The 21982-nt window shown below is 42.0% G+C and overlaps 1 protein-coding gene across 1 annotated transcript in view; it reads right to left on the bottom strand.

Annotated features, from left to right (window-relative positions):
• Positions 1–866: 866 nt before the first annotated feature.
• pes (pescadillo) overlaps positions 867–21982 on the bottom strand; it is a 62222-nt gene continuing 41106 nt past the window's right edge. Inside the window, exons 8-15 of the mRNA XM_072492770.1 lie at positions 20830–20907; positions 20653–20742; positions 18995–19125; positions 18113–18238; positions 14728–14912; positions 5696–5835; positions 3777–3944; positions 867–1437 (exon numbers count right to left, since the gene is read on the bottom strand). Coding sequence (XP_072348871.1) covers positions 1351–1437; positions 3777–3944; positions 5696–5835; positions 14728–14912; positions 18113–18238; positions 18995–19125; positions 20653–20742; positions 20830–20907 — 1005 coding nt within the window. The 3' untranslated portion in view covers positions 867–1350. The remainder of the gene's footprint in view (positions 1438–3776; positions 3945–5695; positions 5836–14727; positions 14913–18112; positions 18239–18994; positions 19126–20652; positions 20743–20829; positions 20908–21982) is intronic.

Here is a 21982-nt window from a genome sequence, read left to right as displayed (position 1 = left end):
AGGAATTTTGGAAGGGCGTAGCGAGGACGGTGTCGAGGGTGGTAGGATCCAGGGTCAGACCGGGCTGGGGGCTCGCAATATTTGGGGTGGCAGAGGAGCCGGGAGTGCAGGAGGCGAAAGAGGCCGGAATTCTGGCCTTTGCGTCCCTGGAAGCCCGGTGAAGGATTCTCCTTCAGTGGAAAGATGCGAGGCCCCCAAGCGTGGAATCCTGGATGTTGAAATAAATAGAGTCACAGCCCAAACTCTAGCAGTTGGAATGACAGCACAAACATACCGCAGGGCTAATTCCATGCCAATCTTAGACAACAATTGTAAAAGAGTTCAGTGGAAGAAATGGAAATATTCAGAATTGTAACATTAAGGCCAGAGTGGTGAGAATTCAACTGTAAGTGCTCATTGTTGAGACCAAGTACTTGAAATGAAGAAAAAACTTCCATTCTCTGGTGCTGATATTCCATGCCTCAATGAGCACAAAAATAACGTTTTGAAAGAATGCAATAAAAACGGCAACCATTTTTCATTTTCCAGTGAAATGAAACAAGCACTCGGGCAGCGCCTCTTTACACATCGGTGTTTCTTTGCAGATTAAAAAACCTTTCATTCCAAGGATTTTGAGACTCGCCTTTATGTAAAGAACAATGATCAGGAAGAGGGAGATTCCAGCTCACCTACAATGGGCTGTTTGTGCTTCCATTTCATAGCTTAAGATTTTAATGTTTAATAACAGTTGCGACAGCATTGATCATCCTTTTTGATGGCGACAATTTACTTTTTGATTACTACAGTTTTTGTCTTACTAGTTCACTTATTTGACGTGCTCATTTTCAATTTCAACAAGTAACTAAATGAAAAGATCTCAAATGAAATGAAGATACCGGAAATGTTTTAATCTCATGACTGGAGAAAGAACAAACTTGGAATGGCAAAATGCACAAACCGTTTACACTGTTTTAAACTATATTTATGATTCCACTTTTCAGACTTTTCCCATTCTTCAGTGCAAGCCTAAGCTGCACACACACAATGTATTACATATTCCTGCAGACCAAATGGCACTCTTAAATTTTAATAATAAAGCACTCTATACAATAGGTCTGGAAATTGATAAGCGTAAGTAAGGCATGTCCTGTAAAGACGACACTACCAATCTTGCATTGCTCAGGTGCTCTTGTAGCGAAGTCTTGAATAACTTTTTTCAGTCACAGATTTCATTCTCGGTGGTAATTTATGAAATCCAGCATGCAATGAAACTGCCTCAGAAGAGGAGACAATGAAAGAATAGTACCTTGATGTTCATCACCATTCATGGAATTTTGTTTAAAATTTCATATACCCAATGTTTTCAGTATTTTATTGTGATTTTGTTTTTTTGCTCTTCTTTTTCTCAGCTTTAATTACATCGTCATGAGCCTTCCTCTTAGCTGCCAACTTGTTTTTCTGCAGGGGGAGGTAAACAAAATGCAGGTTGGATAGTGTATTGTAGTGTTAAAATACAAGCATTCTAATATTAAAAAATTCAAATAATCCACCACATAAATGAGAAAAAATGGAAGATTTCCCTTCCTAATCTAGATCCAGAGCTGCCTTAATTCAAACTTCCTGACAAAAACTCCACAAACTTTTTTTGTCAGGTTTTTAGATGAAAGGCCTTTGATAAGATGCCCAATGAAAGACTACTAAGGTCAGAGACTATGGAGTCAAAGAATGTGGTGTCAGTGGACAAGTGGCAGAATGGATTGTTAAATGGTTTGAAGACAGCAAGCAGAGAGTGGGATTAAAGGGTAGCTATACAGAGTAGCAGGAGGTGGGCACCAGTGTTCCACAAAGATCAGACCCGAGACCACTGCTGTTCACAATTTACTTGAAAGATTTGGACTTTAGAATCAGGTCTGCGGATGATGCCAAATTGAGGTGGTTGGGGCAATAGTCAATACTCAGTCGGACTGCAATAAATTACAGGACATTGATAAACTTGCAGAAAGGCAAACAAAGTTCAACACAGATACATGAAGGGTAGTACATTTTAAGCATTGGGGAAACACTTAATACTTGGACGGTGCAGGTCTACATGGGGTACAGGAACAAAGGGATATCAGAGTATAAATCCATTAATCACTAAAAGTTGTACCACAGGTTAGCAAGGCCATTAAAAGAAAAAGCAAGCCAAATGCCAGGCTTTATTGTTAGAGGGATAGAATTGTAAAGTACAGTATCAAACCTTGGTGAGACCACACATGAAGTAGTACATTTCTGCTTGCCACATTAGAAAAAGGGTATAGAGGCACTGAAATGGGTGCAGAAGATTTACAAAGATATCAGAAATATTTTTGAGAAGAGTGGATACAGAGGGAACGTTTGCTCTTGTGCAAAGAACATAATTAGAGGTCATCAATATAGACTGTCAACAAGAAATCCAACTGGGAATTCAGAAATTATTCACCAAAAAGAGTAGTGAGAGCATGGAAGTTGCTAGCCCAAGGAATGGTTGAAGCAAATAGTAAAGATGCATTTAAGGGGTAACTAGACAAGCATATGAGAGAAGAGAATAAATGCTTATGATGATAGATTTAGATGAAAAAAAGAATATATGGCAGGAAGTTCAAGTGGAGCAGAAACACAGGTGTGCACGGGTTAGGCTAAGTGGTCGATCACAGTGTTGTATATGTTATGTAATCCTATGGTTATGCTACTTGGGTGCTGGCCAATATCCTATGGAAAAGCAGTCATCGGTATCTCTCCTCGCAGCTATCAGCCAGCCTTGTAACACTCATATTTTGGAGCGGAGGGAAGGACGAGAAGAAAAGGAATGTGAATTGAACAGAGCGAATATGAAAGACTGTTCTATTCCCACTAGTTGGGTCCCTAATGGCTTAAGAATCATAAGAATTTCAATTATTTCCAATAAAAATGTGGGCATATGCTTTTTAAAAAAATAAATTCATGAAGACTTTATTTTATGCACAAATAAACTTCACTTTGTGACAAGGTCAAAAAGCAGCTAGTGCATGCTGAGGATTATGTTCAACTCCTCAGCTGAAACTTTCATCTGAATTTAAATAGACCATGAGAGTTAACGGTTGCAACACAAAATCAGTGTTGAGAAGACCGAGAAATCTCTTGTGGTTTTTAACTGGCCCATTCAATAATGTCACATTATGCTCCCAGTTACTCTGTGCGCTAAAACTATAGTGTGCTCCAGTCAATGTACACAATTCAAGCCTGGAGGCAGTGCAAACTTACAGCGCATTCCCATATTAGCTCAGTCTTGGCACACTGCCATTTCCATTAAATTGATTCTTTAGTATTAGCTTGCACTCCCTTCCTCTATTGTCATGTCTTTATCTTATAGGCCCAACATTCAGCTCGCCAGCACAATATATTGTGTAGCTTCATAAAGCCTCCCTCCCTCAGTCTCGAGGGTCTTCTTTGATTCATTTTATGCCCAGTGTCCCTCCCACTATCTGATCAAAACGAAACAATAGCAGAAATATTGAAGGATGGAACAAAAAAATCTTGTATTTAAAATAAACCCTCATTAGCTCTCATCACTTCAAGTGAACTCAATTACTCATTTCTGTATAACAGTTTAATTCCCTCCCAAATTTGTTAAGAGACAGGAACTAGTGCCTTAAGTCTTAAATAGAACACATCCATTAACATTTAAGAAAATCCTACAGATTTGTACAATTAGTGTACAACTTCTTTAGTACTCCATACTTAAAATGCAGGACCGCATAGCATTTTAGATAATGAAATAAAAACTGAAAAACACAAACCTCACGAACTTTTCTCTTCTTGCCAAACATGATTTTATTATACAAATACTTCTCCTTTCTTTTCATCATCATGATAGCCAGGCGTTTTTCTTCAGCCTGTTCTCGTTGGGATGCCTCTGACTTGTTCTCCACCTTGACGATTCCTGCAGTTACTTTCACATTTAGTTGCTGTGGAAACAGCATCAACACTGAATCAGTGACTCACGGAGTGTATCGATGGGCTGTTAACTTGTGACATTTACAAATAACCAATGCACAGCTCAACAACTGCACAAGGATACTCAGGGACATGTCGAAAAGCGCAAATATAATTGCCCCAATTTTGCATTCCCTGAACTCTTATCAGAAATAAACTGCAACGATAGCAAAGCAACGTTCACTTGACTTGCAGTAGTTCAATTTTGAAGTGCTTGGCATATTTTGACAAAGCTGCACCTTAGCGTCAGCCCTCATCTTTTCAATCTTAGGCTTTTTATATTTTTAGAGGAAGAAAGTATCAACTTGCAGGAGGTACTACTTGTCTATATTATATGGGTTAAAATTATTTGCAAGATTTCCAGCACACTATCATTCCAAACTGTAAGAAATTCCTTTCTAATTTAACGCCAACTCTGAAATTCAGTTAACTTGTACGACTGCCAGTTTTGACTGGGCCACAGAACTGAAGGTAATCTGAGGGGAAATCTGATCGATACCCGCACAGCTTGGGGTGCTTTCTGCACCTGGAATACTTATGCATTCTTCACAGTATCGCTTGAAAAACAGGGCTACCCAAACTAATTCTCCCTCTCTTTTCCCCCCATATTTCAGAACAAGTCAAACTTAACTGGATTAGCCATATATTAATACTGTGGCTACAAGTGCAGGCCAGAAGCTAGGAATCCTGTGGTACGTAACTCACCTCCTGACTACCCAAAGCCTGTCCATCAACAAGGCACAAGTCAAGAGTATGATAGAATACTCACCACTTGCCTGGGTGAGTGCAGCTCCAACAACATTCAAGAAGCTTGACATCATCCAAGTCAAACAGCCCGCTTGGTTAGTACCCCATCTACAAACATTCACTCCCTCCATCAATGCATAGAGGCAGCCATGTGTACCATCTAAAAGATGCACTTCAGCAACTCACCAAGATAGGTTCCTTAGGCAGCATCTTCCAAACCCTCAATCACTACCATCTAGAAGGACAAAGGCAGCAGACAGATGGGAATACCACCACCTGGAGGTTCCCCTCCAAGCTATTCACCATCCTGACTTAGAAATACATCGCCATTCTTTCACTGTCGCTGGGTCAAAGCCCTGGAATTTCCTCCCTACCATAACTGTGGGTGTACCTACACCACATGGATTCCAACAGCTCAAGAAGGCAATTCATCACCAGCTTCCCAAGGGCAATTAGGGTTGTGCAATAAATGCTGGTGCAGCCAGCAAAGCCCACATCGTACAAATGAATGATCAAAAAAGCAGTCTTGTATTTGCCACATTTGAGTTTGAACTCCACAGGCTGAAGTTTAAAAACAAAATTCTTTATTCTTTCAAGGGATGTGGGCATCATTGGCAAGGCCAGTATTTGTCACCCATCCTTAATTGCTGCTTGAACGGAGTGGCTTGTTAGGGCGATTACATTGGGGTAGCTGAGTCAACCACATTGCTGTGGGATTGCAGTCGTATGTAGACCAGACTGGCTAAAGACTGCACTAAAACAATATCAGTGAACCAGGTGGTTTTCTATTGGTAATCCTACCAGTTACTATGGTGGTATTTGAACTTGTATCTCCAACACTTGGGTCTCTGAATTATTAGTCCAGTGACATTAACACTATGCCACCATCTCCCCTAATGTAATGTCAATATTATAGCATAGTGAAAGACTGAATTTTACATAAATTTAAATCAAAGCTGTTTCTACTGGAACTCACTTTGTTTTTCACTTTCTCAGCCTCCATATTCTTCAGTCTTTCCTCATCTTGCTTTTCTATTTCATCCATATCTTCTTCTTCATCATCCTCAGACTCTTCGTCACTCTCTTCATCCTCCTCGGATTCAGTTTTGTTTTCATCTGTAATAAATACAACAGGATCCAAGTTTTATGAAATAAGGATTGAAATAAGGACAAGTTACATAAAACCTTCACACATTTGTTGTAATTGGATCCAGTCTTCTATTCATGCTCACAAAAGGTCGGCAGTTTAATTCCACTGCCGGCTTTTGTCTGATCGGAAATATCAGAGGGTGACAGGTATCCGGTGACACTAATCACCTCAGGCAAAGCAAAACTCCTTTTAAAATGCTTTTGGCTTTTGATTCCAAATCACAACTTGCACACAGGTTGAGTATATTCTGCTTTTCTTTCAAATATAGGGGAGGGGAGGGGAATGCGTGGCTCGAGAGATGGTGCAAGAGGGAGGGATTCAAATTCCTGGGGCATTGGAACCAGTTCTGGGGGAGATGGGACCAGTGCAAACCGGACGGTCTGCACCTGGGCAGGACTGGAACCGGTGTCCATGGGGGGGGGGGGTTTGCTACAGCTGTTGGGGAGGGTTTAAACTAATGTGGCAGGGGGATGAGATCCAATGTAGGAAGTCGGAGGGAAGTAAAACTGGGCCAGAAACAAAAAGCAGTAAAGGGGAAAGTGTAAGGCAGAGAAGCCATAGTCAAAAAGGGCCACAGTACAGGGTACAGTGACTGAGGAGAGTGTGAAAAGGGAGGTGGCCAATGCAGGATTGAGGGTGTTGTACCTAAATGCACGCAGTATACAGAACAAGTAAATGAGCTTATTGCGCACATTGAAATCGGCTGGTACGATGTTGTGGACATCACAGAGACGTGGCTGCAAGGGGATCAGGGCTGGGATCTAAATATCCAAGGATATATGTCTTATAGAAAGGACAGGCAGATGAGCAAAGGGGGCGGGGTTGCATTGTCAGTAAGAAATGAAGTTAAATCGATAGCAAGGAGCGATATAGGATCAGAAGGCATAGAATCTCTGAGGGTAGGGTTGAGGAATCGCAAGGCTAAAATGACCCTGATGGGAGTTATGTACAGGCCCCCTGTAGTCAGGATGTGGGGCAGAAAATAAATCAGGAGATAGAAAAGGCATGTAAAAAAGGCAATATTACAATAATCATGGGGGACTTCAATATGCAGGTGGACTGGGAAAATCAGGTTGATAGTGGATCCCAAGAAATGGAATTTGTGGAATGTCGAAGAGATTTTTTTTGGAGCAGCTTGTTACAGAGCCTACTAGGGAACAGGCAATTCTGGATTTGGTGATGTGTAATGAGGCAGACTTGATTAGGGAACTTAAGGTGAAGGAACCCTTAGGGAGTAGTGACCACAATATGATGGAATTTGCCGTGCAGTTTGAGAGGGAGAAGCTGCAATCAGATGTAACGGTATTACAATTAAATAAGGGTAACTACAAAGACATGAGGGAGGAGCTGGCCAGAGTTGATTGGAAAAGGAGCCTAGCAGGAAAGACAGTGGAACAGCAATGGCAGGAGTTTTTGGGGGTGATTAGGGAGGCACAACAGAAATTCAACCCAAGGAGGAGGAAACATGCTAAGGGGAGGACAAGGCATCCATGGCTGACAAGGGATGTCAAGGACAGCATAAAGGCCAAGGAAAAAGTATAAAAAGTGGTGAGAATTAGTGGGAAACCAGAGGATTGGGAAGCCTTTAAAAGCGAGCAGAGGACAACTAAAAAAGCAATAAGAGGGGAGAAGTTGAAGTACGAGAGCAAGCTAGCTAGTAATATAAAGGAAGATAGGAAGAGATTTTTTCAATATATGAAAGGTAAGAGAGAGGCAAAAAATAGACATTGGACCACTAGAAAATGTGGCTGGAGAAGTAATAATAGGAAACAAAGAAATGGCAGACGAACTGAATAGTTACTTTGCATCAGTCTTCACGGTGGAAGTCACCAATGGGATGCCAGAGCTCCAGGAGAACCAGGGGGCATAGGTGAGTGCAGTGACCATTACTAAGGAGACGGTTCTGGGAAGCTGAAAGGTCTGAAGCTGGATATGTCACCTGGACCAGATGGACTACACCCCAAGGTCCTAAAAGAGATAGCTGAGGAAATTGTGGAGGCATTAGTGAAGCTCTTTCAGGAATCACTGGAGGCAGAAAGGGTCCCAGAGGACTGGAAGGTGGCTAATGTAACACCACTGTTTAAGAAGGGAGGGGGGCAGAAGATGTGAAATTATAGGCCGGTTAGCCTGATTTCGGTCATTGGTAAGATTTTACAGTCTGTTATTAAAGATGAGATCGCAAAGCACTTGGAAGTGCATGGTAAAATAGGACTGAGTCAGCACGGCTTTGTCAAAGGGAGGTCGTGTCTAACAAATCTGTTAGAATTCTTTGAGGGGGTAACAAGCAAGTTAGACAAAGGAGAATCAGTGGACGTGATTTATTTAGATTTCCAGAAGGCCTTTGACAAGGTGCCGCATAGGAGACTGTTAAATAAGTTAAAAGCCCATGGTGTTAAGGGTAAGATCCTGGCGTGGATAGAGGATTGGCTGACTGGCAGAAGGCAAAGAGTGGGGATGAAGGGGTCACTTTCAGGCTGGTAGCCGGTGACTAGTGGTGTGCCTCAGGGGTCTGTGCTGGGACAACTTTTTACAATATACATTAATGATCTGGAAGAAGGTACTGAAGGCACTGTTGCTAAGTTTGCAGATGATACAAAGATCTGTAGAGGGACAGATAGTATTGACGAAGCAAGGGGGCTGCAGGAGGTCTTTGACAAGCTAGGAGAGTGGGCAATGAAGTGGCAAATTAAATACAATGTGGAAAAGTGTGAGGTTATGTACTTTGGAAGGAGGAATCTAGGCATAGACTATTTTCCAAATGGGGAAATGTTTCGGAAAGCAGAAGCACAAAGGGACTTGGGAGTCCTTGCTCACGATTCTCTTAAGGTTAATGTGCAGGTTCAGTCGGCAGTTAAGAAGGCAAATGCAATGTTAGCATTCATGTCGAGAGGGCTAGAATACAAGACCAGGGATGTACTTCTGAGGTTGTATAAGGCTCTGGTCAGACCCCATTTAGAGTATTGTGAGCAGTTTTGGGCCCCATGTCTAAGGAAGGATGTGCTGGCCTTGGAAAGGGTCCAGAGGAAGTTCACAAGAATGATCCCTGGAATGAAGAACTTGTCGTATGAGTAACGGTTGAGGACTCTGGGTCTGTACTCGTTGGGAGTTTAGAAGAATGAGAGGGGATCTTATTGAAACGGACAAGATACAGCGAGGCCTGGATAGAGTGGACGTGGAGAGGATGTTTCCACTTGTAGGAAAAACTAGAACCAGAGGATACCATCTCAGATTAAAGGGACGATCCTTTAAAACAGAGATGAGGAGGAATTGTTTCAGCCAGAGGGTGCTGAATCTGTGGAACTCTTTGCCGTAGAAGGCTGTGGAGGCCAATTCATGGAGTGTCTTTAAGACAGAGATAGATAGGTTCTTGATTAATAAGGGGATCAGGCGCTATGGGGAGAAGGCAGGAGAATGGGGATGAGAAAATATCAGCCATGATTGAATGGCGGAGCAGACTCGACGGCCAAGTGGCCTAATTCTGCTCCTATGTCTTTATGGCATTGAGCCATATAAGGAAATATTAGGTCAGGTGACCAAAACCTTGTTTTTGAGGAGCGTCTTTAAAAAGGAAAATGGGATGGAGAGACAGAGTGGTGTAGGGGAGGAATTCCAAGATTAATACCTTGGGCAACTGAAAGCGCAATTAGCAATGGTGGAGTGATTAAAATCTGGGATGCTCCTAAAATAGGAGAAGGCCATTCGGCCCACTGACCTAGCCACATCATTTGACAAGATCACGGTGGATCTGATTGTGACCTCAAATTTCCTCTTGATCCCCAATACCCTTCGGCTCCCTTGACAATGAAAAATTTTCTATTACCCTACCGCCACTGCTGTCTGTGAAAGAGGACGCCACAGACTAATGACGGAGAAAAACATTGTCCTCATCTCCATCTTAAATGGGAAACCCCTCATTTTAAAATGTGTCCTCCAATTATCGTCTTTCCCACAAGAGAAACAACTTTCAGTATCTGCCCTGTCAAGTCCCATCAGGATCGCATCGGTTTCTAATCTCTTCTAAACTGCAATGGATACAGGCCAAACCTATTTAACCTCTCATAAGATAACACCTACACCCCAGGAATCAGTCTAGTTAACCTTCTCTGAACTGCTTCTAATGCAATTACATACTTTCTTAAGTAAGGAGACCAAAACTGCACATAGCACTCCAGTGATCCAAAACTTCCGTACTTTTATATTTAATTTCCAATGAAATAACAACATTCCATTTGTTTTCCCAATCATTTGCTGTATCTCCATACTAACTTTGTGGGTTTCATCTACTGAGACACTCAGATCCCTCTGTACCAGAGTTCTGGAATCCCTCTCCATTTCAATCACAAGCTGCTTTTCTATTCTTCTTGCCAAAGTGGACATATTCAAATTTTTCCACATTATACTCCATCTGCCGATTTTTTGCCCACTCACTTAACCTATCTATATCTCTTTGCAGACGCTATATACTCTTTACAACTTACACCATGAGATCTTATTTTCTGTGGTAATTTTTTGATGCTGCACCTTATGGAAATCCAAATGCACCACATCTGCAGGTTCCCCTTTACCCACATTCCTTGTAGGACCTCAAAGTCTAGAAATTAGTGAAGCACAGTTCCCCTTTCACAGAAACTCTTAAGACAGCCAACATGGTTGTTGCTACAATCTCTGAAGTAATAGATTCTAGATGTTTCCCATTGAAATGTTAGGCTAACCGTCCTGTAGTTTTCTGCTTTGTCTTCCTCCTTTCTTGAATAGAGGAGTTAGTTACTGTTGCTATTTTACAACGTGAAGTGGCTAGAATTAGAGGAGTGCAGATATAGTGGAGGGTTGTGGGGTTGGAGGAGATTAGAGACGGAGAGGTGAAGCCATTGAAAAAACAAAAGGGTGGGGGATGGGGGGAATGATTTTAATACCAAGACATTTCCTGACCGGATGCCAATGTAAGTCAGTGAGCATAGGAGTGATGGGCAGGGTCAAATTAAACTTTGCAGACAGACTGTTGGGTGGGTGTCACTCATCAGAAATCCATTTGTGTTGCAAATAAATGCTGCCTATTTAAAATATATGTATATGTATAAAAATGTCCCAAGGTGCTTCACAGAGATGTATCAAGCAAAACTGGATGCTGAGCCAAAGGAGGAGTTATCAGGAGGAGTGACCAAATGATTGGGACAATGGGTAAAACAGGATGCAGAAGTTGCTAATAGCCTGATTTTATCAGAGATGGTCCCCAATGAGGATAGAATTGGTGGCATATGTACAGAGCTTGTCCCAGGGAGTGGAAGTCAATGTTCACATCCTCCCTATGGGCAAGTGGAGAAAACTGGGACTCATCCAACACGCCATATCAGACTAGTAAATTAAGTGGCAGTGAAGGGACTGAGTGGTGATGAACAGGTTGAGCTGGGTGTTTTCACTGTGTACATGGTGGCTATCCTCATGTCTGTAGCTGTCAAGAAGTAAATGAAGTTGAGGGCGCCATGGAACACTTGGGAGAATGCCAGGCTGAAAAAATGCCAATGCTGGGGCTGCATTTGCTACAAATGGATACATGAGAATAGAATCATGTACAGCAATGTCATTCAGAACAAGTGCTGGAGAATGTTGGGCAGGAATCACATCAACATCTGCAAAGGCTGGCGAGTGAAAATAAATCACTTCAAAACCACAGGCGGTCTGCCATTTGTGACGTTGACAAGGGCCACTTAAGTGCTCGAGAAATTGCAACAAGAAGTTACAAGAATAATGGGCACAGATTTGAGAAGCGCCTACACAACAAAGTACTTAGAAGTAAAGGTAGGATTCTAGATTGGAGGGTGGTGGGTTGTGTTAACAGAATCCAAGCCAGTTGAAGTCAAAACAAAGACCCAAGAGTCGATTGACTTTGTTTAGGTTGCCTGTGGAAGAATGATGAAGTTGACGGTACTTTTAAAAGGGAGGAAGGGGTAGCACTTGAGGAGAATGAACCAATACATTAATATGGAGATACAGGCCAATTATACATTTACAGGTTCTATGCATCATCATTCACTGGAAACATTTCCTGAAGGAGTTTATCTGAATTAATGCCCATCAGCGTTACATGGAGGTTGGATAGGTTCAGGTTGTTTTCTTTAAAGCAAAGAAGGGGTATATAAGCTTATAAGGGATATGGACAGGAAGCAGCTGCTCCCTTAGTTGAAGGTTCAATAACAAGGGGACATAATTTTAAGGTGGGAGGCAGGAGGGGATCTGAGTAAACATTTCAGGGTGGTAGAAATCTGGAATGCACTGCCTGGGAGGGTAGTAGAGTCAGGAAACCTCACAATCATTAAAAAGTACATGGATGAGCACTTGAAATGTCATAGCATTCAAGGCTATGGGCACTGGGGAGACCAAACACAGACAGGCTGACCACTTTGTGGATCGCTCAGTCCACAAGCACCACCATACGACTGCGTGGCAAAACTTGGTTCCAACTCCATCTACAAGTTTGCTGACGATACGACCATAGTGGCCCGGATCTCGAATAACGACGAGTCCGAATACAGGAGGGAGATAGAGAATTTAGTGGAGTGGTGTAGCGACAACAATCTCTCCCTCAATGCCAGCAAAACTAAAGAGCTGGTAATTGACTTCAGGAAGCAAAGTACTGTACACACCCCTGTCAGCATCAACGGGGCCGAGGTGGAGATGGTTAGCAGTTTCAAATTCCTAGGGGTGCACATCTCCAAAAATCTGTCCTGGTCCACCCATGTCGACGCTACCACCAAGAAAGCACAACAGCACCTATACTTCCTCAGGAAACTAAGGAAATTTGGCATGTCCACATTAACCCTTACCAACTTTTAGAGATGCACCATAGAAAGCATCCTATCGGGCTGCATCACAGCCTGGTATGGCAACTGCTCGGCCCAGGACCGCAAGAAACTTCAGAGAGTCGTGAACATCGCCCAGTCCATCACACGAACCTGCCTCCCATCCATTGACTCCATCTACACCTCCCGCTGCCTGGGGAAAGCGGGCAGCATAATCAAAGATCCCTCCCACCCGGCTTACGCACTCTTCCAACTTCTTCCATCGGGCAGGAGATACAGAAGTCTGAGAACACGCAGGAACAGACTCAAAAACAGCTTCTTCCCCACTGTCACCAGACTCCTAAATGACCCTCTTATGGACTGACCTCATTAACACTACACCCTGTATGCTTCATCCGATGCCAGTGCTTATGTAGTTACATTGTATATGTTGTGTTGCCCTATTATGTATTTTCTTTTATTCCCTTTTCTTCCCATGTATTTAATGATCTGTTGAGCTGCTCGCAGAAAAATATTTTTCACTCTACCTCGGTACACGTGACAATAAACAAATCCAATCTAATCCACCTTCTAGCCGTTTGCCATTTCAACTCGCCATCGTGCTCTCATTTCAATCCTCAGCATGCTACAATATTCTAGCGAAGCCCAATACAAGCTGGAGGAACAGCTCCTCATCTTCCAGTTAGGGACTTTATAGCCTTCACAGTTAAATATCGAGTTCAACAACTTCAGACCATGAACTCTCTGCTCCATTTTGAATTTCTTTCCCCTAGTGCAAGTCTCGATCTTGATCTTCTGTTTTTGTTTTTAGACTACGTCCACCTTTATTCTGCTATTCACACCTACTCTGGATCAATCTTTTGTAGCTTTAATACTATCATTACCACTCGCTTTGCTTTTGGTTCCATTACATCTTTGATCTTTACTTTCCCATGACCTCTAACCGATTCCCTGACCTTTTACTTTGTCCTACCTACCACACTTTCTCAAAAACATAAAACCTATTACACCCCTACCTGACTTTGGTTCCAAAGAAAAGTCATATTGGACTCAATGCTAACTCTGTTTTTCTCTCCACAGGGGCTGCCAAACCTGTGAATTTTTTCCAGCACTTTTTGATTTTATTTCCGATCTCCAGCATCGCCAGTATTTTGCTTTTATTATTATAAAGTCCTCCAAAGTGGCAAATGTTATAGGCAAGACGGCTTTTGTCTTTCAGGTCAACCAATTAGGGCCATGTTTTCCGAATCAAACATACAACACAACCCACAGTGGGTAGCACTGATGCTTCACAGCGCCAGGGACTCAGGTTCGATACCCGGTTTGGGTCATTGTCTCGGCAGAGTCTGCATGTTCTCCCCGTGTCTGCGTAGGTTTCCTTCGGGTGCTCCGGTTTCCTCCCACAAGTCCCAAAAGATGTCTTTGTTATGTGAATTAGACATTCCGAATTCTCCCTCAATGTACCCGAACAGGCGCGGAATGTGGCGACTAGGGGCTTTTCACAGTAACTTCATTTCAGTGTCAATGTAAGCCTACTTGCGACACTAATAAAGATGATAAGATCATTATAATTTCATATTGCGTAAACTTTAAATCAGAAATCTATCAAGACTGAGTTTTAATTCGTTCATGGGATGTCGCTGGATGGACCAGTATTTATTGCCCATCTCCGAGGGCATTTAAGAGTCAACCACATTGCTATGGATCTGAAGTCACATGTAGGCCAGACAAGGCAAGGACGATAGATTTCCTTTCCTAGAGACATTAGTGAACCAGATGGGTTTTATGACAATGGTTTCATGGTCACCTTTAGACTTTCAATTCTAGGTTTAAAAAAAAAAGTGAATTCAAATTTCACTATCTGCCATGGTGGCATTCAAACCAGAGTGCCCAGAGCATGACTCGGGTTTCTGGATAACTAGTCAGGCGACAATGCCACTACACCACTGCCTCCCCACTGCAGGCCAAAGGTCAGTAATTTTTAAGCACACAATCAAGATATAAATCTGAGAGGATACTTGCATTCAGAAATAACATGAATCAGTGCATTATCCAGCTTACATGTATTCTCGCCTCTCTGAATGGCCAAGAGTTTGAGTTTCTCTGGTGGAATGTAGTCTCCATCTTTCTCCTCCACAAATGGAGACAGATGAGGTGGTAAAGTCACTCCCAGAAAGTAATCTTCTACAGGAAGCAGTGCTTTGGCATTAACAGAGTCAAAAGCCCACTGGGGCTGGATATAATACCTGCAAATTAAAAATAAGAGTGCTGAACAATGATAAAAATAATGTGCACCAGAGGACAATTACACATGGATATTGAGCTAATGCTCAACTCGCAGATCAAAATAAAGGTACGTACACCAGATAGGATTGAGATGTCTTAACAAGATGGATGCGAAGAGGATGTTTCCTCTTGTGGTAGAATATAGAACTTGGGGTCACTGTTTAAAAATAAAAGTATCAAGGTGGCACAGTGGCGCAGCGGTTAGCACTGCTGCCTTACGGCGCCAAGGACCCAGGTATGATCGCAGCCTTGGGTCACTGACGTGTGGAGTTTTCACATTTTCCCCGTGTCGGTTTGGGTCTCACCCCCACAACCCAAAGAAGTGCAGGGTAGGTGGATTGGCCACACTAAAATTGCCCCTTAATTGGGAAAAAAAGAATTGGGTACTCTTAAAAAAAATTTTTTTTCAATAAAGGAGTCACATAATAAAGATGAGAGGGGAAGAGAATTTTCTTCTCTCACTGAGGGTTGGCAATCTTTGGAATTCTCTTCCTCAAGATTTGGTGGAGGAGCAGTCTTTGAATCTTTTTAAACAGCAGATGTCGATATATTCTTGAGAAGCAAAGGGGCGGAGAGTTATTTGGGGGGGGGGGGGGGGGGGACATGGAGTTGAGTTCAGATCAGCCAGACTCGAGGGGCTAGGTGGCGAGCTCTTGCTTCTAATTCGTAGGTTTGTATTCTGCAACATTTCACTTTTTAAAAAAATGATTCATTTCAGAGCCTCTCATCATTTGTAATGTCAGAATCAAATGGGAGGGGGAATTCCAACCCAATATTGAAACCCACTTCTGGGTGGGCAGCTTTTGCTACTTTCAGGTAATACACTTGTTGAAGTGTCTCACTGAAAGGAGAAGTAAATAAAACTATCGCATCCAGTAGTCCTAGTTCTGTTGCTGGTTGGCAACAAGTGCAACACCTTGACTACCGGTTATGGAAGGAGGTGCAAAGCAGATGTGGTAACATAAAAGGGGGAGAAAGCTATTTAATAAACTGCTTGGCTCATCTTAAAAGTTGGTGATGGCGCTCAGTCATATATTTAGGAATTGCTGCTCATTACACGGGGGATGTTCGGCAAGCAGATGGTGCGCTTGTTAATTTCTTTCAAATTTCCTCAAATCATGAGGAAAACTTTTGCTATTTTTTCAGAAATTAAAAAATGCAGACATTTGTTCAATCACTGACTAAATTACCCTGCAAGAACAACAATTTATGCGGAAGAATCAGTAAACGTATTTTTCACAATATTTTAAAGCAAAGGATTAAATTTCAGTTAAAAGAATGGATGAAATTATTTTTGAATCAAGTTCAGCTTTGCAAGCCAATGTAGAAAGAACCAAAGCCAAACATAATTTATTGTATTTTCTTTTGTTGTGGGGTTGGGCAAGGAAAATGGGGAATTTGTTCTTTACTTAGACAGTTTCTGGGGCATGAAGCCAATGTCTAAAGCTCTGTGACAGGTGCTGGAGTGCAAAAATAGAGCAAGTTAACATGTCCTGGTGTTTGAAAATGCCATGATCAGGATCAACTTTTGTTTTAGGCCATCTTCTGCAGTTTTTTGTGCTCGAGTTCATTAACCTAGCAAATGCCATGTGGAGGGCATATTCTGAATTTTTCTTTACCTTCAATGGCATTACCATCCTGGGGTTACCATTGAACAGAAAATTAGCCATATATTCAGACTCCCTCCAGTGCAGAAAGAGGCCATTCAGCTCATTGAGTCCGCATTGACCCTCTGAAAGAGCACTCTACCATGGCCCACTCCCCCACCCTATCCCTGTAACCCCACCTAATCTGTACATCCCTGGACACTAAGGGGCAATTTAGCTTGGCCAATCCACCGAACCTGCACATCTTTGGGCTGTGGGAGGAAACCGGAGCACCCGGAGGAAACCCATGCAGACACGGGGAGAATGTGCAAGCACCACACAGACAGTCCCAAGGTTGGAATTGAACCCGGGTCTCTGGCACTGAGAAAGCAGTGCTAACCACTATGCCACCACTTGTGGCTACCAAGGCAGATCAGAGGCTAGGAATCCTGCATAGAGTAACTCACCTCCTGCCCCCACAAACCTGTCCACCACCGACAAGGGACAAATCCGAAGTGTGATGGAATAGTCTCCACTTGCCAGGATGAGTGCAGCTCCAGCAACACAAGAAATTCAACACCATCCAGGAAAAAGCTTGATTGCTAATCTCTAATGATTTAGACCAGGCCTTTGAGATTGGCCAATTGGAATAAAAGTTCCTCGATTAGTGGCCCAATCAGGGAACCTCTTCTCTGTAGAGAACAAGGGAGTGTCAGATCCTCTGCACTCCCAGGTGTAGACAGCAAGCTGAATCCACATGGTCGCACTGCTGTTAGTTTTGTTAATAAAAGGAATTCTGGTGAAGGGGCTTCTGCCTCCCTGGACTTATTATATCCTCCTACCACAAACATTCACTCCCTTCACCACCAACGAATAGTGGCAGCCATGTGTACCATCTACAAGATGTACTCCAGCAAATCACCAAAGTTCCTCATGCAGCACCTTCGATACCCACAAATCACTACCATCTAGAATAAGAGCAGCAGATACCTGGGAACAGCACCACATGGAGGTTCCCCTCCAAGTCACTCACCATCCTGACTTGGAAATATATCGCCAGTCCTTCACTGTCACTGGGTCAAAAACCTTGAATTCCCTCCCTAACAGCATTGTGGGTGTACCCACAGTTCTGGGACTGTAGCGGTTAAAGAAGACAGCTCACCACCACCTTCTGAAGGGAAACTAGGGATGGACAATAAATGATAACCTAGCCAGCAACGCCCACATCTCATAAATGAATTTTTAAAAAAAATATTATAAATTTATAGTACCTAATTCATTTTTTCCAATTAAGGGGCAATTTACCGTGGCCAATCCACCTACCCTGCACATCTTTGGGTTGTGGAGGCGAAACCCATGCAAACACGGGGAGAATGTGCAAACTTCACACGGACAGTGACCCAGAGCCGGGATCGAACCTGGGACCTCGGCGCCGTGAGGACACAGGGCTAACCCACTGCGCCACCGTTCTGCCCTCATAAATGAATTTTTAAAAAGTAACCATCTTTAACAGAGCTAGGATTGGCAACAAAATATATCTCAATTACTGAACCTAAAATTTTATAAAATCATACCTGTTGATAAACTGTTTATCAAGATTTGGCCTGTCCGCTATCTGGTGTGTAATGGTTTCATCTGTAACTGGATAAACAGCTCCTATACAAAGTGACTTATCCCATGATACGTTGCCTCCAAAACACCTAAACAAAATTGATAAAACAAATCAATTGGAAACAGTTTAGAAAACAGTTTGAGTAAATCTTTTGAGTAATGAACAAATCTACATAGAGAGAAATCCTCAGTCACAATTCCCATTTCACCCTTCAATCCAGTGACAAGTGATGCAAATTGTGCATTTGTGAACCAGATTGAGCTTGATTTTGCTCCTCTACATAATCAAATAGCCCACCGACAGCCTGGAGACATTTACATATAAAAATGGCCTGATTGCAGAACTGTATCTTAACAAAATTCAAAATGAGGGGACTAAAAGGAGGGAAACTGCACTGAAATGAGTATGATGTGACCGTTAATCATTGCGGCCATGAACTTCAATGATTGAGCAACTTTATCAGAAAAATAACAGAGCCCCACTGGCCAGGAAGATACCAGGTTTGATGTCACAGTTGGGACAGCAAGGTGCTACATTTGGCCTTGTGTATACAAGGTGGGGCAGGGCGAGGTGAAAAACAAGTCAGTGAGAGTTCCCACTCAACATTACTATCCAGCAATACGTGCATTCATAGGCGAGAGCAGAATTGGATTTGGCCCCATGGTCAGTCAGCCTGGCAAAAGTAACCACTGGAGTTAATAGATGAATAATGGTCATCTGTGCGAGGTACCAGCGAGTGTAGAGCACTTGTTGAACTGTATCCCAGCAGTAATGTGTCGACAGCATCAGTAATAATGGAGAGGGCTGAAAGATTAAAACTTGTTATACAACCTGGTACACATACCTTATGACAAATGCCAGTGATTCACGTGGAACTTCTCGGTTCAAGAAAAACTTCATTCCCTCAAACAGCTTTTTCTGTTTTTCTAATATTTGTTGCTCTTTCTGTCTCTCTTCAAGCAGCATGGCATTTTCCTGAATAAATTATAAAAGTTACTCCAGGGTATGTTATTTATTTTGCCGCTAAGGATAATCCCATATGCATAAATAACAATCTTAAACCCGTTGCCTGGGTAACCTGGTAAATACTCTGTTTTAGCAGACCAACATACACTGTTAAAACTTATTCCTCGAATATCAGTTTATACTTTAACTGAAAGAGAAATGCAGATACCATTAAGTTTGTGGAGGTAGAAAAATAGCACTTCGTATTTCACTGCTAACACATTTGTGGTATAAAATGGCAATCCATTACCAAACTACGTTTGAAAACATTTTTACCTTCTGTTCGTGACACATCAATATGGCAACAAAATCCGATATACACTTAGCATTCCTTTCCCTAGTAACAACACGTAAATGCCTAGATGATATAAAAGCTAATAGAAAACTTAGGGAAGGTTAAACATGCGGAAAGCAGATTTTTAATAAACAATCTGGTTCAGTGCACAAAAACAAATGAAAACATGGATACCCATAAAAGGTCTTGAAAAGAGGCCAATCTAGGTGGTTTTGCAAATCAGTCAAAAAAGTCACAAGGTCACATAAAGGATATGCAAATTTTATTTGGCAATAAAACGGCAATTATTTTTTTTTTCAAAGTACTATTTTGGGAGTAAGCATGCTTGTTTGTGCACTATTCTGTTGTGTTTTGGTGCCCTGGGGAAATTAAACAATATTTTTTATTTTTCTTTAAATTTCCCTCCCACATCTCTTGAAGGTTCAAATTCAAGCTCTGCTATGGTTACTTCGTCAAATGGCTGCTATTCATGTTCAACTCTCAACAGTGAACAGCAACTAATTATTGTGGCGGAAGCACACAGGTTATGAAAATCTCAAAGTCTTAAATTAAGATTTCCTTTCATTCGCACTTCCATGCTCTTTTTTTACAAATCATTCATGGGTTGTGGGCATTCACTGGCTAGTTTATTGCATTTATTGCCCATCCCGAACTGCCCTTGAGAAGGACAAAGTAAATTGTCTTGATCCTACAGTATTTAAACATCAACGTCAGCAGTATTCTTTTCAAGTAAATTCTGGCCCGTTGCAATTTAACAATAAAAAGCTCTGAGAAGATTCAGACAGAGTAACTTGAAGCTGATCAAATTCTGTGTCATTCAAATTTTATGGCTGGTATGGTATTTTCCCTTTCAGCATGCAATTGGTGTATTGGGTAATAGAATCACTGTTGATCCTATATTTTCCCCATGTTGAATGTCCCCTACACAATAGTGACAATTAGCTCTGCGGATACAAATATATTTTCTGACTGCACCAACTCAAAGTGGTCTGTGCTATAGCTACAGGATTGATGGAAAGCTCTTACGGTCACCCATGGGGTAGTACTGCTTGCACCAAGTTCACCCAATTTTCCGTCATGAAAATAAGAGTGGTAGAAATCAAACCGATTACAAAACTATGAGCTGAGCAACAAAGAAGATTGCCCCCTCACTGAAAAACCACACTGTTCAATAATGATGAGCAATGTAGTTTTACACTTACTCCATCTGCAGGAAATTCATCAGGTGCCACGTCATCCTCTTCATTCGAAGGTACCACACGAGCTAAACTTGCACCCAGGGCAGCCAGTTTCTGCAAGAATCATAAAATTCAAATTAGTACAATGAAGAACATGACATTTTTTTGGAAGGTTAGAACTCTCTCTGGTTCACCACTTACCTCCATATAACTTTCAGAGTCCATTGCATATTTTTCTTCATCTTGCTTCAGCTCACTTTCTTCAGGCTTGTTTTCAAGCTGAAGATACATTTTCAATTTAGTTAGTTAGTTACGCTAAACAAATAAAAGAATACTTTTTAAAACCACAAATGTTTGGTGAATTGTGGAGATGGTGGCACAGTGGTAATGTGACTAGACTAATAATCCAGAGGCCCAGGCTAGCGCCCAGGGGACATTGGTTCAAATCCAACCATTGCATCTGGTGGAATTTAAATTCAATGAATAAAATTTGGAATTCAAAGCTGGTCTCAGTAATGGTGACCATGAAACTATCATCGATTATCATTAAAAACTCATCTGCTTCACCAATATCCTTTCAGGAAGGAAATCCGCCATCTTTACCTGGTCGGAACTAAATGTGACTCCAGACTCACAGCAATGTGGTTGACTCTTAAATGTCCTCTGAAATGGCCTTGCAAGCCATTCAGCTCAATCCACATCCCATGAAAGAATAAAGAAACTAACTATGGTAGTTACAACATGTTATGCAGCATGCAAGATACCGTAAAGCATGTGACAATGACACACAGACATATTGAAGCAATTAGCAACCACGAACAAAGAAACCTCCTGCTTTATGGGCAAATCCTACAACTAAGAGTGAATACTGCATATGCAGATGAGATGCATTTATGGGGAATCTGTAGGGCAATGCAAAAAATGACAAATACCTGACCAGCAATAAACAGCATTGCTAAAAAGGTTCCTTAAGCATAAAAATATTTTATTGAGGCATTTATGGGCGGCATGGTAGCACAGTGGTTAGCACTGTTGTTTCACACGCCAGTGTCCCAGGTTTGCTTCCCGGATTGGGTCACTGTCTGTATATTTCCTCTGGGTGCTCCGGTTTCCTCCCACAAGTCCCGAAAGACGTGTTATTAAGAAATTTGGACATTCTGAATTCTCCCTCCGTGTACCCGAACAGGCGCCGGAATGTGGCGACTAGTGGCTTTTCATAGTAACTTCATTGCAGTGTTAATGTAAGCCTACTTGTGACAATAAAGATTATTGTATATTTATGGACATTTCTCTTGTTTGCAAATGGTAGCTTGAAATTTCATTTCAATGGATTGAGTTCTTTTTTGGGCTGCAG

This window comes from Scyliorhinus torazame, chromosome 1 (assembly GCF_047496885.1).
Source record: "Scyliorhinus torazame isolate Kashiwa2021f chromosome 1, sScyTor2.1, whole genome shotgun sequence".
Taxonomy (NCBI): Eukaryota; Metazoa; Chordata; class Chondrichthyes; order Carcharhiniformes; family Scyliorhinidae; genus Scyliorhinus; species Scyliorhinus torazame.
The sequence above is the reverse complement of the archived record's forward strand: the minus strand, read 5'-3'. Positions and strand labels throughout refer to the sequence as shown.